Consider the following 16,659-nt stretch of genomic DNA (forward strand, 5'->3'; position numbering starts at 1 on the left):
TAGAGGTCACGTGGAGGCTGGCTTTACCCAGGCTAACTTACTGGTGGGAAGTGAAGACCTTGAGTACAAAGACATCGGAGAAACCCATGAAAACCTACATGGCAAATTGAGTATTTACAAAGCGCATCATCGTAACAACATCCTCCTGAGCCAAACTCATCTTTAACGGCACATATAACTGTAACTCTCAGCAGGCCGAGGAGGCGGGCCTCTGAGGCGGTTGACTGACAGCTTGGGGGCGGGCCTTACATCATTCTTCGGGCAGCACGCGGTGTCCGTGGGGGTATAATCAGTTGCGTCAGCTATTAGGTGACACAGCATCTGACTTGACACTGGGGATGGTTACATCATCATTCACAAAAGGTTTGTTGGTAGTGTGAGAACCCTAGGAAACGGATAATCACTCCTGATGTCAGCGTGAGAAGGAACCAACATTTTTGGTTCCTTCGCGGCTGTGAGACGACGTGAGACGTTGTGAGGAAAAGGTGTTGGCAGTGGAAAGATGTTTAGTCTGGGTTTAAGCAATAGTCTGCTTTTAATCTGGTTTCCTGGAGACGGCATTCAACAAATGATCAAAAACAAAACAAAACAAAATCCAAAAATAAACAATGAATGTTGTCGCTCAGCTACACCCAAAACCTGTGATTTGTGATCCAACAGCCTCTCAGTCGTCCCCCTACAAACGACACGTACTGTATCAGTGTCCTATCATCTGCGCTATACTCTACTTTGTAATTATAGATTAGGGAATTTCCATTGAGCAGAGAGTCACTGACATTTGATGCATAACACATAATATCATGCTTCTCTTTGTCACGGCCACACACACAAACACAACCCATGTGTCTACTAGTTTTCTTTCCCACGAGGCAGCATGGATCAAAGAAATCCACATGCTGGTATTCAGTGCAGCCCTACATGCTACATGCTACATCATGCTACATGCTACATCATGCTACATGCTACAGATTGGTAACTAATTGATTTGATAGCGATCAAATCAATTAGTTACCAATCTGTACCACAAGCTGCAAAAAGAAACACTGTTGCTGACTTGCAGTGTTGGGGGTAACTCATTACAAAAGTAATATATTACATATTACTTTTGGCAGTAACTCAGTAATATAACTTATTACCAATAGGATTTCAGTAATATTATACCAGTTACTTTGTCAAGTAACTCAAGTTACAAATTGAGTTATATTTTTTCAAATCAAAGCACATATTTAAATAAAGATACAATCATTTCCTAATCAAACTGTCTGTTTTTATGCAAATAACCACTATAGATGACAATAACAAAGGAAAAGGATAACATTTAGAATTTTGGATTGTTTACACTGATTTCAAGGCGGTTGAAATTATTTTCCGGGATGGTTCCGGGGCGGCGATGTCATTCTGTTACTGTTGTTATTTTGGTGAAAGTAATGCCAAAGTAGTGTAATAAGTAATGAGTTACTCTACACAGACAGTAATAGTGTAAAGTAACGTATTACTTTCAAATGAAAGTAACTAGTAATATGTAGTATATTACATTTTGAAAGTAACTTGCCCAACACTGCTGACTTGTCACTTTGATCGCTGGTCAGTTTGTGGGCTGGCTTAAGCAAAGCTACGTGTCAATTCTGTCAAACTATGGTAGTTTGTTTCGATTAGTCCATCGCAGTCATTTAGAGACACAGAAGGGTGTGGGGGGGAAATCATAGTTTCTGCTGAAACTCCAACTCTCAAAAAGCTGCCTGAATCAAATCTGAATGTTTCTCTCTACCCTGATAAACAAGGGTGGAGGTAACTAATTACATGCTAACTAATTACATGTTACTCATGTTACTGGAATTGGGTAGCTTTGTTGTGTAGCCTACTTGTACTTTTTGTATAGTCGGTAATTTTACTTTTAAGACGTATGTCACAAATACTCTACTTTTGAATAATAACTTGTAACTGATGGTTTTCCCCACAAAAAAAGGTTAAAATGTCTTGTTAAAATCCTTAACTTTGCCTCATTCTGCCTTGTTAAAAATCGCAAAGCAACCAATCAGGGTTATCTCTAGAACAGGGGTGGGCAATTATTTTTCATGGGGGGCCACATGAGAAACCCAGATTGTTGCCGGGGGCGGAACAAATATTGTCATGCCGTAACCCATGGATGGGTAACTTTGATGATAGAGAGGGCCACAAAAAATGTCCTCACTACCAGGTTTTGCTGAGGGCCGAACGGCGCCAGCGTGAAAAATTTGGTGCATTTGAAGCCACGTTTAGAGGAATAACTAATTTTAAATTAACAGTTGTGATGTCATTATTCAGTCTTAACCACCAATATTTCATCCTTTTCTCACTCACTCGCTCCTATGTCAGCACCTGCTCTCAGGGCTTGAAAATAACTTTTTTGACCACCTGCCAATATGGCTGCTAGATTTTAAAGTTACCAGCCAATTAGGATTTCCACTAGCCAAAATGTTTTTCTTGAAATAAATCAGAATATGAGTGGGTTAATTTAAGCATAAGTATCAGTAAGTGGCCCGGGATGATCAAAGCCTGTGTTGAGGGTCACACGAACAAAAATGCAGTCTTGAAGCTAAATAAATCCAAAACCAATGAGTTAATTATTTAAATTTCTAATTCAATGTAGCCTTTTAGTCATAAAGATTATTGAAAGATATTCCATATTCCAGACTGAAATGCTATAACAGAAGTGGAGTATTGGCCAGAATGACATGAACATTTGGACACTTATTCAGCGGGTATCTTGCATGTTGCGTTCAGGTGCACTGTGTAAAAAAAAAAAAAAAAAAAAAAAATGCAATTCCATCGCGGGCCACACAGGTGGCGCACGCGGGCCGCATCCGGCCCGCGGGCCGTAGTTTGCCCATGTATGCTCTAGATTAGAACATAACGAGCCAATCACGGCATACAAACGAGGGCTTTAACTGCTGGATACTGGACAGGGATTGGTTCCAGTATTTGCAGACGACTGTGGAAACAGTCTTCTAGTGTCAAACATCGTTCTGCACAGTGAAGCTCAGACGTCCAACTGAAGGAACAAGAAGAACAACAGATTTTTGACTTTGGTGGGTCTTTATTGTAGCTTACTTGACCACATTTTAAATCACACCCAGTAGATTCTCCATAGGCAACAGAAACTGGACCATTGTAAACTGACAAACTATCAGGCCATTTGTAGTGAACGGTTGAGTGTGCGACTTCCTGTCTTTATGTTACAGTGAATGTTCAGTCAGCAAAGAAGAGAAATATGGCGTCACTTTGTGCACTTTATTCCAAACTGTCCAATTAAAAGCCTCTAGTTTTAACTCCGCCCTCTTGCCCTTTTAGGGTAGCATGGGAAACACCACATCCAACAATGTTCTCTTGTCTAAAATGAAACTTAGTACATTTTAAATTAGCAACGTCTTACAGTACTTTTACTTCTACTTCAACAGAATATCAGAAAAGTAACAGTACTACTTGAATAGGACATTATAGTGCTCTTTCCATCACTGCTGAATATAAATGATAATGTGTGTTTTTTAAACCAGAACTGTCAGCTTGTGGTAAACACACATTTTGACTTTGAAAACTCAAATTTGTCTCAACATGTCAGTAGTGTTTTCCCTACATGTATGATGACATGAATGACCCACAATGTCATACATGACCAAATCTATCCTACATCATGGCAGTGTTTCACATTGCTTACCAACACAAACAAGTAAACAACCCAACTTGTCATACAAGTGAAATTTAGCCTGTGATGTTTGTTTCTAAGTTAGAGCAGAAAGAACTCTAGAGAAACTGACCTCGCGGCTCCTTCCCTCTCTCTGGCGCTGTCCCGGTCTGGACTAACTGTCCTTGATGTGAATGTTAATCGGTGCGGGCCTCGTCCCTGTCTCTTCCCTGTCCTCCTCGTCCCCCTTCGTCTCGGGAGACAAACATTTCTGCGCCGTCACACAAGGCGGCCTCCGATCCAATTAACTGTAATCTCGTTAAGCTCGCTAGCCTCTGGGACCGCTGAGAAAGAGCTTCTGCCTCCAGTCTCTCGTGCCCTCTGGCCTCATGTCGCCAAGGTGTTTTAAAGACGCAGATGAATTAGAGTGGCTCTTTCATCAACTAGCTCCCTGTCCCAACCTGTGAGGCTAATCAACGTCTGATGGTAAATGGTAAATGGCCTGCATTTATATAGCGCTTTTATCCAAAGCGCTTTACAATCAGTAGGTAGTCTACATTCACCCATTCATACACCGATGGCGGCAGGCTGCCACGCAGGGTGCCTACACACCATCGGGAGCAAGGAGGGTTAAGTGTCTTGCCCAAGGACACAGCGACAGCAGCTGGGAGGGAGCGGGGATCGAACCACCAACCCTTGCGTCATTGGCGTCTGATGCTCTCCCCTCCATTTATAGAGGTGGATTTGCTGAAAGTGTCGGTTCATCAACACGGCCTCCCATCGCTCCCCCTCTCCATCCAGGGTTGCGTGCCACACCTTCTTAAACACCACATTCAAGGACTTTTCAGGCCCAATTCCCTCAAATTCATGGACCCATTGACCAACACACAGCATAGGTGGAGACACCAATTAAGGTTAATTACTGTTACCACCGTGGAGACCTGGGTTCAATTCTCGGTTTCGTCAGACGTTCGTTCCTACAGACACAATTGGCCGTGTCTGTGGGTGGGAAGCCGGTGGGGTATGATGAGTCCTGGTCGCTGCACGAGCGTAAGCCTGCACGATATGAGGAAAATCTGCGATGTGCGATAACATTGTTCAATATTGCGATGACGATATGAGTTGCGATAAATAAACAAATGTTGAAATATGCATATAGCTATGGCAGGGGTTTTCAAAGTCTGAGACTGTGGGCCTCCCCCCAGACAAAGCTTGGAAAAAAGAGACCCCCCCCCCCACTCAATTCCTATGGGATATTTGAAAAATAGGCAAATTCCCAAAAACTGTATCTCTGAACTATCTCTTCAAACAAATCACACACATTTATGCTATTCTATGAGATCTCCTTTGAATAACTAAATGTAATATTTTTTCCACTTCCATTCACTGAGCCTCCCCTGAAACTGCTTGGAGCGCCCCTGGGGAGGCCCGCCTCCCACTTTGAAAACCCCTGGCCTATGACACGCCCACAAGCATGGCTCTCTGTTAAGCTGAAACGACACACAGCGTGTGCGGAGCGTGTGCACACCGCTGCAAGGCATAGGTGTACTGTGCGCTGAATTTACTACACAAGACAAAACATGCATGAGTGTGAATGGATGGCGTGTGTAAATAAAATGTTTCTTTTGTTTGTTATTCGTTGCATTTCAAGCAGTCTTGCGACGTGTTTATTGCGCATGTTCATATATAACTGAAATTTTCAAATAATAATCCCACCATACCTCCTTTTGTCAATGTTTTCTAATAAAATGAGCTCATTATCATCCATTTTACAGCAGAATTATGTGTCATGATGCTAAAATCAGCACATCATCACGATGCGATTCTACTGAAAGACGATAAAGGATAACATTGAATTATCGCCCGGCCCTACAGGTAAACCACTGGATTTGAAAATTATCCAAGCAGGTATAAACAAATGAATAGACTAACTATTGAATTACAATTTTGCATGTGGTGGTGTAGACATGAAAACGTCATAAATCCTCTGAGCTGTAGTATTTATTTTACAGCTACTGACAGTTTGATAAGGTATACGACACACGTCCCTATCAGTTGGGCTGCCGTGCACCTTGGTGATTTAGCGCTCGCCATAAAGGGCACTTCCGCAGCTTTTTAATAGACCCTTTGAGAAGCTCATCACCTCGACGGCATACAAGCACACCGCTTTGTCAGCAGAAGAAATGACGTGTGCTTCATTTGCATCGGGTGTGTGACTGTGCACCAGAGAAGGTCTCGTTTGCCTAGGAAGGAAGTTGGAGATGGGTTTGTCTTCTATTTATTAGAGAGACTGCGCTGTGAGGAAAAGTCCTTTGATTTTGGAGGTCTCTCTCACGTGTGTGTTCAAACATCACACACATAATGAATGAATTATTAAGGAGGAAACCCAAAACATGAAAAAAAAAAGGGGGGGGACTGATGATGGTCTATACCCACTTTTTAGTTTTTGCACTTTATTTTGGGTCACTTTGGCATTTTAGGATCCCCCCCACCTCCCCCTTCTTATTTGTTTTATTAGTCTGAGTACCAGTTCTAATTTGATTCTCTTTGTAGTATTGTTGTACATTGTTGTATCATTATATTTGATCTAATGACACTGCAGCAGACGCTTAGCCTTTGGACTCTGAGATCAACATGTCTATCAACATCCTGCTGAAATAATCAGCCCGTTATACAAGCACCTCAAAACAGCCTTTGCTGATAAGTTCTACACAAGGCGGCAAATCTTATGATTAGGCTACTGAAGGCCATATTGCTTGATAAAGGGTTAGCATGTTTTGTTCAACAACTAGTAAAATTAGATGGGTTGAAGTAGATGATGTCACTACACGATGATGTCACTACACGATGATGTCACTACACGATGATGATGTCACTACACGATGATGTCACTACACGAGGTAAACTGACGGTAAAGGCTGACACCTAATCACTGTTCACTGTATGGTATAGACAGTTTTCTCACAATTGTGTTGCTAGGTAACAGTTTGGAGCCTCTCGGACATGAATCTGAGAATATTATTATTGTTAGGTATGATTTTCCTGATGCTTATCTGCATCAATAGCTCGAGAGATAACAGTGAAACTAGGATGAACAAATAAATAATCAGTCTTCTACATTCTCTAATTGTGTTATCATCTTGTAAATGAAATCATGCTCAAGTTTAACAATTCATCACTTTGCTAGAGACCCCCTTAAGGACCCCTGGTGGTCCCTGGACTCCATAAAGAGCCATAGCTTATATAAATCATAGTAATTAAATAGCATCAACCTGGTGTAAGTTATATGAAGACAAGGATGGGGTTAGAAGAAAGGGACAAATGAATACTTTTCTCAAAATAATAATAATAATAATAATAATAATAATAATAATAATAATAATAATAATGGTGTAATAATAATAATAGTGTAATAATAATAATGCTAATACCAATACCAATAATAATAATACTATAAAATAACATTTTTGTTATTGTGATTATTATTATTATGATTATTCTTATTATTATTGGTGGTGGTTGTATTGCCTTATAATGATCATTAATTGGAGGTAGTTTACCCGTCATTTTTTATTTATTTATTTATTTACCACTACATCACACTGGTTATTAGCAGGCCTACTGAGGCTACTAGCCATACTAGCTACTTGAGTTGCCTAAAGTAACGTTCGGTCTACAGACTGAGAAGTTGAGCTACTAGCCACCAGTAGCCTCTGTCAAAGTGACAGCAACAAAAAAAGAACAAGGTTGTGCATACCGGTAGTTAGATGTTTCTCTCCATATTTGTATGTCGAACACGACTGCTTATATGCTGCGTGTTGTCCGTGATGTTGCCCCTCAAATGAATTTAACCATAAACACTTGCCTTTTGATGTCTGTACTTTCGTGCCTTTCCCCAGAGCAACAAATCGGCGTCAAGTTAGCCACAGAAAGTTCGAATATGACCGGAAGAAAGGCTATTTTGCCATCACAATAAAAGTTCAAACCTTTCACTTCGGACGTAAAAAAAAATATTGCCGCGCACACAGCAGGACGAATAATGATTGGTAATAATGAGATACAATACAATGTCATTTGTCGTACTTGTCGTAGGATTGCAGTGATATTAGTTGTGTCCATACACCAGCAAGTGTTTTATTTTTAAATTTGAAACCGGAAGTCACATCGTTATTATAGCTGGCGGAATGGACATTGGTCAACGTACCTGTAGCTCTCAATCCGCCGCGACTCTTTCCACCGTTGCGTCGCTTCTTCCAGATCCAGCAAACTCTTCAAAGCTCCACTGAATTTGTCAGGCGAAGAAGCATTGTGTGTTTTTCTACGGCGAAAAAAGACGTCAGAAACGAAAACATCGCGGCCGGTTGAAATGACTTAAAGCGGTGTCGTGTTGACTGTAGTGTAGTGTAGTGTGTGTAAAAGCTCGCAGCAGCAAGTGTGACCCTGGAGAGATGGGTTGAGTTTACCTCCAGCCCAGTCAGACGCATGCCTGCCTGCCTGCCTGGCTGTGTGTGTTAATACACTGTCGAGGGATTATACGCGTACATGCAAATAGGCTGAGTGCTCTTTCCCCCAGCCGCTCCTCCGAACAACCTCTCACTGTTGATTAAATACCACTAGATTAATATCAGGCATGCCCTAAAGAAACCAACACTGTAACACTGATACCAGGGGCTCATTCACGAATTGAATTGAGAATGTTTTGTACATTCCTATCCAGATCCTGGATTTGGAGGCAGTTTTTTTTCCTTGACTTTATTATAAATCAAACATTACGAACCGGATCAAATAAAGTCATACAAATCAAAAACACTCAATATGTGTTACAATTAGCCTAGCTAGCCTACATGTTATGTTATTATGCATCAAATACCACCTCAAAGAGAAATGATGTTCACTGTAGCTATTAATGTGTCATAGTGGTAAAGAAAAAACAAAAACATGGAATTTCACAGAATTTCTTCCAATTCTATATCAATTCTGTTTCCTGTAGTCGTTCCAAATACCAATTCCTCAACCTGATTGGAATTGGTGAGTTTTTTCATTCATTGACCCCAACCAACCCTGATTCCCAGTGTATCTGATATTCAATAGTGAATTTAATGACCTTTTCTGTTACAGTATAACTGTAGTATTCCAATAGGGAAAGGGACTTGTAGCTTTGCTGTGCTATTTGTATAGCATCCCAGTAAACATTATTATAGGATTACTATCATTATAGCGCTTTGTTGCCCCTGTATTTCAGAGCCTGAGCCCAGGCCTACAGCAGCCACAGGGCAGGGCTTGTAAAGAGAGAAGAGCAGACAGGACTCTCTAGAGTCTATGGATGCTATGAATATACAGAAGCTGCTCACCGGCACGGGAGGCATACTGATATCAACATTAAAAGATTCAAGCATAAAACTTCACTATGTCCCCTAGGAGTGAATTCACTTTCAGAGAGAGAGAGAGAGAGAGAGAGAGGCAGAGGTAATCTGCGCTGTGTCGGTTCAAGAGGCTGTTAGATACACATGGGAGCATTATATGAGCTGATCAGCTTACAGATGGCCTCTGCTTTAAAAAAAACACAATTTCAAAGTAAAACCGTACTAACTAGAAGTGCACTCGGAGAGCGCAGACCTCCACCAGGGCCAACCCTCCAGTCTGCTATGATGATATGCAAATTTTGTGAGTCACATGATCGGAACCTTAACCCTGACCCACCCACACCCCTCCAGCCACTCCCCCTCCCTCCTCCGCCCCTCGAACCCCCGACTCTCTATGACCTTCCTATCCCGAGCTATGGCCTTTTCCCATAGCCCCGCCCCTTCCTTCACCAAAATCGGATTGGACCCACTCCAAAATGGAATGGGTTATTCATTGGCACATGCTACTACACCCTTCCACCAAGTTTCATGAAAATAGACCCAGTAGTTTCCCCGCATGGTTCAGAATCAGAATCAAACAAGGTCTCCATGATTCTGGACCACAGTCCACATCTCAGTTGTCTCAAAGCTGGAAAATCCTTCTCACCTCTGCCTCTCTTATCTACATCTCCTTTTGTGATTGGTGTAGATTTAATTAAGGAAAACCAATGAGGGGATAATTGCTTTTACCTGGATTCACCTCATCAGGGTGCTTCCTGAAACACGCCAAGTGCACCTAAGATGTCTGTGTAGATTCATTTCAGTCATCAAGGTAGACAGATGTAAAATATATAAATAAATAAATAAATAAATAAAATAATTTTAACAAAATCTACTGTACTTGTATTCATGTGCTTGACAGTGCTGCAGACTGACCTGGCTCTGCTGGCTGCTATCCTCTGGCCACAGTTAGCATGGGGGTGGTGGCAGTAGTGGGGGAGCTGGTAGTAGGTGTCCTCCTCATCGGCGGGCAGGGCCTCAGGGCTGCTGGCTGCGTAGATGGTGCATCCCATGAATGAACCCCTCCTGGAAGTCGGCCCCCCCGTTCAGCCCTGGACGTCCTGGAGCGAGCGCAGACAGGCAGCAGAGCCTTTTGCTCAAGGTATCCCTCCACCTCCACCGAGTGCCCACGTCCCGATGCCAGCCAGGCAGCCAGCTGCTCTCTGGAAAAGCCATTGGCTCAGCACATTGCTGTCTTTAGCTCAACCCCCCCCCCACCACCACATCATCCTCTTTTTGAATCTCTCCCCTAGCCAACCCCTCTGGCCCTCTCTCCCTCCCTCTCCAAAGCTGAGTATATAAAGGATAATCAGATTTCACATTTACACGCAAACAAAATCATCCCCGGCGTAATCACCATCCGCGGTTGTATTATGTTAATGCATTGTGTACGGAGAGCACTGTGCGTTCAGGGACACTTAACGGTTTCCTAACAGCCTGGTGGACATGAAGGTCACAGCAGCAGCAGCAGCAGAAGAAGAAAGGGTTAAGAATGTGTGTGTTTGAGAGTGAGATGCTGTGGAGGAGAATGCCTCACTGCCTGTGGCTTAAAGGTTATGCTTAGAACATAAACACCTTTTCAGAGGGACGTGGACCCGGCCTGTCACGAGATGTTGTCACCTTAACAGTAGGGAGGCCGACTGCGGCCTCTTTAAGACAGCGCACTCCTGTGGCCAAAGAGCCACAGTGCAGTCTGCGTGTCCGCGTTGGTGTGTTTCTACTCTAGCACCATAGTGTACATTCAAATGTATGTGAAACCCCCCACTCATACATTGAACTCATGAATGAACAACTGTGGAATGCCTAACGTCACAGACATAGCTTTGTCGTTTCCACTTCCAGTTACATAGTAGGGCTCGTAAAGCAGGATATTACCATCGTTAAACACAGTTATTATTGATTGTTTTTGGTCAGACCAGGAGCAAGTGAGCAGTTCCCAGGGGCAAGATTGTCTCATAAAAAGATTTATTATTTTTTTTCAGCCCAAATTTACAAAGGCAAGTTACAGAGTATTGTATAAAAAAAGAACCATGGTAATGTACACTTTACACAAACTCCTGAAGGGAGGGGGGAGAGGAGGAGGAGGAGGAGGAGAGGGGGACGAGTTCTGAATATCTCACATAGAAAGAAATGAAGACATTGTAAACATCCTTGCCAGCACCGGTGTCGGTACTTTGGGGTTCTGAGTGACAGTAGGCGGGTCAGGAAAAGGACAAAAAACGAGCAAAATGTCTCTGCGTTTTTCACAGGAGAATGTTCAACTATAGGCACCAATTGAGACAACTGCTGGCCAATAAATATACTCTTCACCATGAAACAAATACAGTCCTGCAAAATACAGAGCCAAGCACTTTCCAAATAAGTCGATAGCAAACATTACTTTTCTGGCTTTTTCATACACTTTAGTATATATGATTTTTCACTGGGTTTTTGCTTTACTACTGAGATAACATTACTACTCTGAGAGAGAACAAATGCACTTGTCACAACCATTGTCGGATAGAAACTATATGTATGCAGCCTGCTGGTACTAAAAAATCCACTGACTTTAATGACAACATCACAGCTGCCTAGATTTACCCTTACAGATTAAGTACAAGTCAAAGACCACCACATTCAGCTCGCTCGTGTCAAAACCGCCGTTCCCGCTTTGAGAGGGTCAAAAGGTCAAAGGTCAAACATATACCACCCTGCTGCAAACGTTTGTGGGACGAGAAACTGGCAACTCGTTTTACGTGGAATGTCCTAGAACCCACGCCCGGAAATCAAGAGCTGCAGTTTCCTACATACGAGTAGTGTTCTAGCCAAACAGCTAACTGGTATTATAACATCCACCATTCCAAAGGGTTTTGAACTTGAGACTAATCGGTGGCGTACTAAACTTCTCGAACACATATTTAATGAAGAAACTACAACATATGGACGCTTAAAAAGTAATCATAAAACCAAATCCGATGAAATTGTAGAAGCACGACGTTACTGAAAGTAAACGAAACTTTGCTGACAACATGGCCAATACCCCGCTCTCATTTTGATGCGCACGAGAAACACCAAGACCTCTGTTCACAATCACAACTGACCACAGGGTGGCACCAGAGGGGGGAAGAAAAATAACAATGAAAGATCATTTAAATGCCAAGAGGGACTTCTGTTGGAAGAGGACCGTTTTACAGTATGACCACGATGTAACAGCCACAATTCATATAAATCTGATGTTGGCCAGACTCGGTCGAATCCACAGAGGGCTCCATCTTGGATCAGAGTTGCACCACCAGCGTGGCTTCCAGAGGAAAGCCTAGAGCAAAGCACGTCTTTATTTGGATGATGGGGCAACACAAAGAGCCTTATCTATATCAGTCATGTGTGCGTGATCCAGGTCCCATTTTACCCAGTTCCATTTCTGCTTCAAGCACTTCGCTCGCTCTCTCTCTACCGCCCTCCCCTGGTCAGTTCATTCTCTGCGTCGGAGTGGTTCATATTTTGTTTCCGTAATAGTAGCAGTTTAAACCGGTTTTGAAGGTCATTCCTCGCTGCTGCTATGACCGATGTGGCCAGTAGTTGACCTTACAATGACAGCACACAGGTGCCAACTGACACCAAGAGAATGATGACCAAGACTCATTGGACCCAGCTTTTGGGAGTGATCCAAAAGCTAGATAACAAAACCGTGCTAACAAACTGTTCCAAGTTGAGTTGTGGGTTAAGAGTGAGCGAGGGGGATAGATGTGGCCGTTTCAGTGTGAGGGGAGAAAAACAGCCATGAATACCAGCATTAGACACACACATTCAAAGATGAACACAATGATATGGAGTAGAGTACTGAATTAAAGTAATATCGAGAAAAGAAAACATGTAAGCAAAAACAAAACATGAATAGTGTTTATTCTCCATTGAGGTGTATGCGGTCCCTTCCCACGACATGACATCATCCCTGAAACGAGAACTGAAGGTTCAGTGAGGATGGGGGGGAATTATTCAATGATGGTGGAAAAATGAAAACTTCAATCTCAGGCTCTTTAAAGTCTCTGACGAAAGCAGCTTATCGCCATATTCCCTCTCCCCACGAAATATAGCCAAACATTTTTTGTCAAGTTAAGGATATACTGTTGTTTCACGGCATACAATAAGCCAAAAGACATATAGTTTCAATCATTTCAACATGATTCACTTTTTTTTGTCAGTCTTTATTTGAGTTTGACTCCCCCTCTCTCTCTCTCCCCATCAGCCGCCCCAAAACCCCACAAAATCCCCCTCTGCCAATTTCTTTCTGCGCATGACAAAAAAAAAACGATGCAGTCAAAAAAGAAGAAGAAGAAGAAAAAGAAAAAAAAAAAGCTGTTCTGGCAGTCCATTAGTCTCGGCATTGCATTGCATTTGTCGACAGTGCAAAGACTAGATCGTCAGCGGGTTGTGTCTCCTCTGCGTGACGGGGGGGGCAGAGCGATGGCTTTGAACCTGGCTTGTATCAGTTCTGTTACAGTCCAAGGTTTGAGAATTTGGGGTTCATTCGCTAGGGGGGGGGGGGGGGGGATGACAAACTGCCTCTGGCCTCGGGGCAGAAGAACTAAAAATATCGATAGAAACACCATTCAACTGATGTCTAAAAGGGAACAACACCCAGGGGGAGATCTTCTTCTTCTCATGTGAGCCAGTCACATGAATCTTTGCAGGGTGGAGGTGTGACGGTCAGGTTTCCCTGTGACAAAGAGATCAAAAGAAGACAGACTTAATGTCAAGTTTACTGACAATTCATCGACACAAATGTAAACAAAACAATTGCACTGCATAATAAATGCTGCAGAAACCTATAGAACCATTCTCTGTTCAAGATTTATTGTGCGTGTATTTTAATGTGCCTGTCTGCCCCGTACTCTACATTAAATAATGATCCAAAAATATTCAGCTGCAAGAGCGAGAGCTGCCACTAGGTGTCAACGCAGGCTGCGCCAGCTTTGTGTCTGCTTGTGCTCGGCTCCATGTCTCTATTATCAACACTGTGATCCACTTGTCCTCAAAGGACCTGCTTAGGATGGATGAGCCGGGGGAGCTTGAGTGCTGCACTGCACATTGTGCTCGCTAGCTGTAGCGTAGCACGGGGCTTTTGTTTGGCTAGCTGTAGCGTAGCACACGGGGCTTTTGTTTGGCTAAGCCTTTTTACAGATTGCTGCCTCTGAGGGCTGCGACATCAACATTTTTACAAGGACGGCGAAAAAGAGGCAATTATTCTCAGTTCAAATTCAATGGACCCAGGACCACGAGACATTTTGCTCCACATTGACAGAATATGTCCCAGTCGACGCCTGCTCAGCGCTCATAATGATATGATTATGTATTTATTTATTTGACTGGAGCTCGCTGTGGCATTGTTTATGTGCAGCGCAGCACAGCACAGTGTCTGCCATCCGCATTTGTCTGGCTTGCCAGCATTGCTGACAGTTCACCGGTCTGTCCAAATATCTGTCTCTCAGTAGGGGCTTGTGTTTTCGTTTCAATGTCAGTCCTTCACCTGTCTCTCCAACTAAGGGGGCGGGGGGGGGGGGGGTGTCTCTTACCGTTCTCACCTCCGTGCTGGTGGGTAGAGGGAGGGGGCTGCTGCTTGCTGACTGGCAACAATAGCTGATGAGGAGAGACCTACGGTGAGTTGGAAAATGTATGCCTATCAGTGATATGTCCTAGTTTAGATTTTATATCAGTGATCTGTAGTAATTAGTAATCTAACCAAATAAAGTCATAAGATACCTTTTCTGTGTCTACTCTACATGTATAGTCACATGCTACCAAGTGATACTGAGGAGGAGGAGGAGACTGACCTGTGGCATAAGACAAATCGTATTGCCCCGAGAGGAGCGGGTATCCCAGGTGGTGGTGAGAGGGCATGATGCGCTGGGAGGGCGAGGAGCGCGGCCGGTCCACGTCTCTCTCTCTTTCCCTCTCGCGCTCGCGTTCCCGCTCTCGCTCCCCCCCGCCGGCTCCGCCCCCTCGCTCCTGCTCCCTCTCGCGCTGCTGCTCCCTGTCGTGGGACGGCTTGTCGGCCACCGTGGGGGACTTGCTCTTGTACTGGCTGGCGTGCTGATGCAGGATGTCCAGGGCCTTGGAGTCCGACGCCGACTTGCTGACGGTGGGGCTCGCGCGGGATTTGTCGCCGCCCTCGTCGCCCCCGGCTATTTTGCCGCCGTACGGAGAGAACGGGTAGCCTGCAGGTAGGTAAGAACCTAGGAGTGATGAGGAGAATCGGGTGTTCAACTAGAGGGCAGGGGCGTACATAATGCAAATGATATAGCTACGATTATACCCAGTGTAGGAATTTAGCCAGGGGCAAGGGCAAAAATGCCCTTAAGAAATCTCAGAATGCCCCTAAAAACCATGATCCAGGGGCAAAAATTGCCCCCAATATTTAGATCATTTTATTTTCATTCAATTAATTTAACTTCCATCTCTAACACACACTCAGCACCTGCAAGCTGGTTGCCAGAAGACAAGGATGAAGAACACACTCACACAAACAGCGCTGTTGTTCACACTACGCTTTAGCAACTTTATGGACTAATTACTATTTTTTTAAGTGCACCCAAAATTTTGCAAATGCCCCCAGTTTTTAGACAGTGGGGGCAAAAATGGCCTCAAAAATATTTTTTAAATTTCCTACACTGATTATACCTATTCACAGTTATGGCTTGGAAATGTGTCACCAATTAACTCTTTTCCTAAAGACCTCCAACCTTTACCATCATCTCAACTCAATGTGACATCATACCAACTCAATGTGACATCATACCTGGGTAGTTCTGCATCATGACCGAGGGCATCCCCCTGTATCCGGGGTGGCTGGGGTCATAGCCTTGTCCATAGGGGTAGCCATGCATATAGGGCATGTAGCCTTGGTGCTGTGCTAGTGGTGAGGAGAACTGCATGTGGGCATTAGAACGCGGGTCCTTGTTCATGGCCCGGTGGTCCTCAGCAGAGACCCTGGGATCAGGGCCCTCTTTGCTGTCCTCTTTGGGACCAGCACTATTGTCCTTGGGCCTGGCGGGTCTGTCGTCCTTTACTTTGCGATCACGTTCCCGCTCTCTGTCCCTCTCGTCTTTCCACCGAGGTTGCTGTTGCTGGTGTTCATCTTCTGACTGGGGCTTCTGGCTCTCCGGGTACTGCTGAAGGAAGGAAAGGCCAACGGGTTGGACAAAATTAGCAAGCAGCCGAGTGTCATAGTTGTTGGGTACCGAAACCCGGTACCAATATGGTACCGGTACTTTTACAACCGGTACCGAATTGCAACCCAGATTTAGGTGCCTCATTTAGGTGCCATGCCCGAGCTGCTGAGTGAAATATCCGCCCTCCGGTGCTCCGAAACCGGCGCTGCACGCACCTTCACTAACATTCTAGGGCTTCAACACGTAAAATTATTGTTTGAAATCCTCTTTACAGCCTCTTAAAAATAAGAAGTTTAAATCTGCTTTATTTATTCTTAAAGTACCGTTTCAGGCACTGTTTAGGCACCGGTACCATTTTAGAAGTATCATTTTAGCACCGGTATAGAAAAATATGAAACGATACCCAATTACCCCGTCCCTATAAATAATCATCTACCCTATATATTGA

At 43.7% G+C, this 16,659-nt stretch overlaps 2 protein-coding genes across 2 annotated transcripts in view; both read right to left on the reverse strand.

The window, feature by feature from the left end:
• LOC310791059 (GRAM domain-containing protein 2A-like) overlaps positions 1–7,980 on the reverse strand; it is a 42,284-nt gene extending 34,304 nt beyond the window's left edge. The window contains exon 1 of the mRNA XM_083652775.1: positions 7,866–7,980. The gene's annotated coding sequence lies outside the window, so the exon portion shown is untranslated. The remainder of the gene's footprint in view (positions 1–7,865) is intronic.
• Positions 7,981–13,406: 5,426 nt separating this feature from the next.
• The window catches only part of znf609b (zinc finger protein 609b), a 135,435-nt gene continuing 132,182 nt past the window's right edge, over positions 13,407–16,659 (reverse strand). Inside the window, exons 7-9 of the mRNA XM_083652880.1 lie at positions 15,839–16,211; positions 14,874–15,275; positions 13,407–13,759 (exon numbers count right to left, since the gene is read on the reverse strand). Coding sequence (XP_083509006.1) covers positions 13,716–13,759; positions 14,874–15,275; positions 15,839–16,211 — 819 coding nt within the window. The 3' untranslated portion in view covers positions 13,407–13,715. The remainder of the gene's footprint in view (positions 13,760–14,873; positions 15,276–15,838; positions 16,212–16,659) is intronic.

Source organism: Poromitra crassiceps (genome assembly GCF_964638095.1).
Source record: "Poromitra crassiceps genome assembly, chromosome: 16".
In the NCBI taxonomy this organism is placed as follows: domain Eukaryota; kingdom Metazoa; phylum Chordata; class Actinopteri; order Beryciformes; family Melamphaidae; genus Poromitra; species Poromitra crassiceps.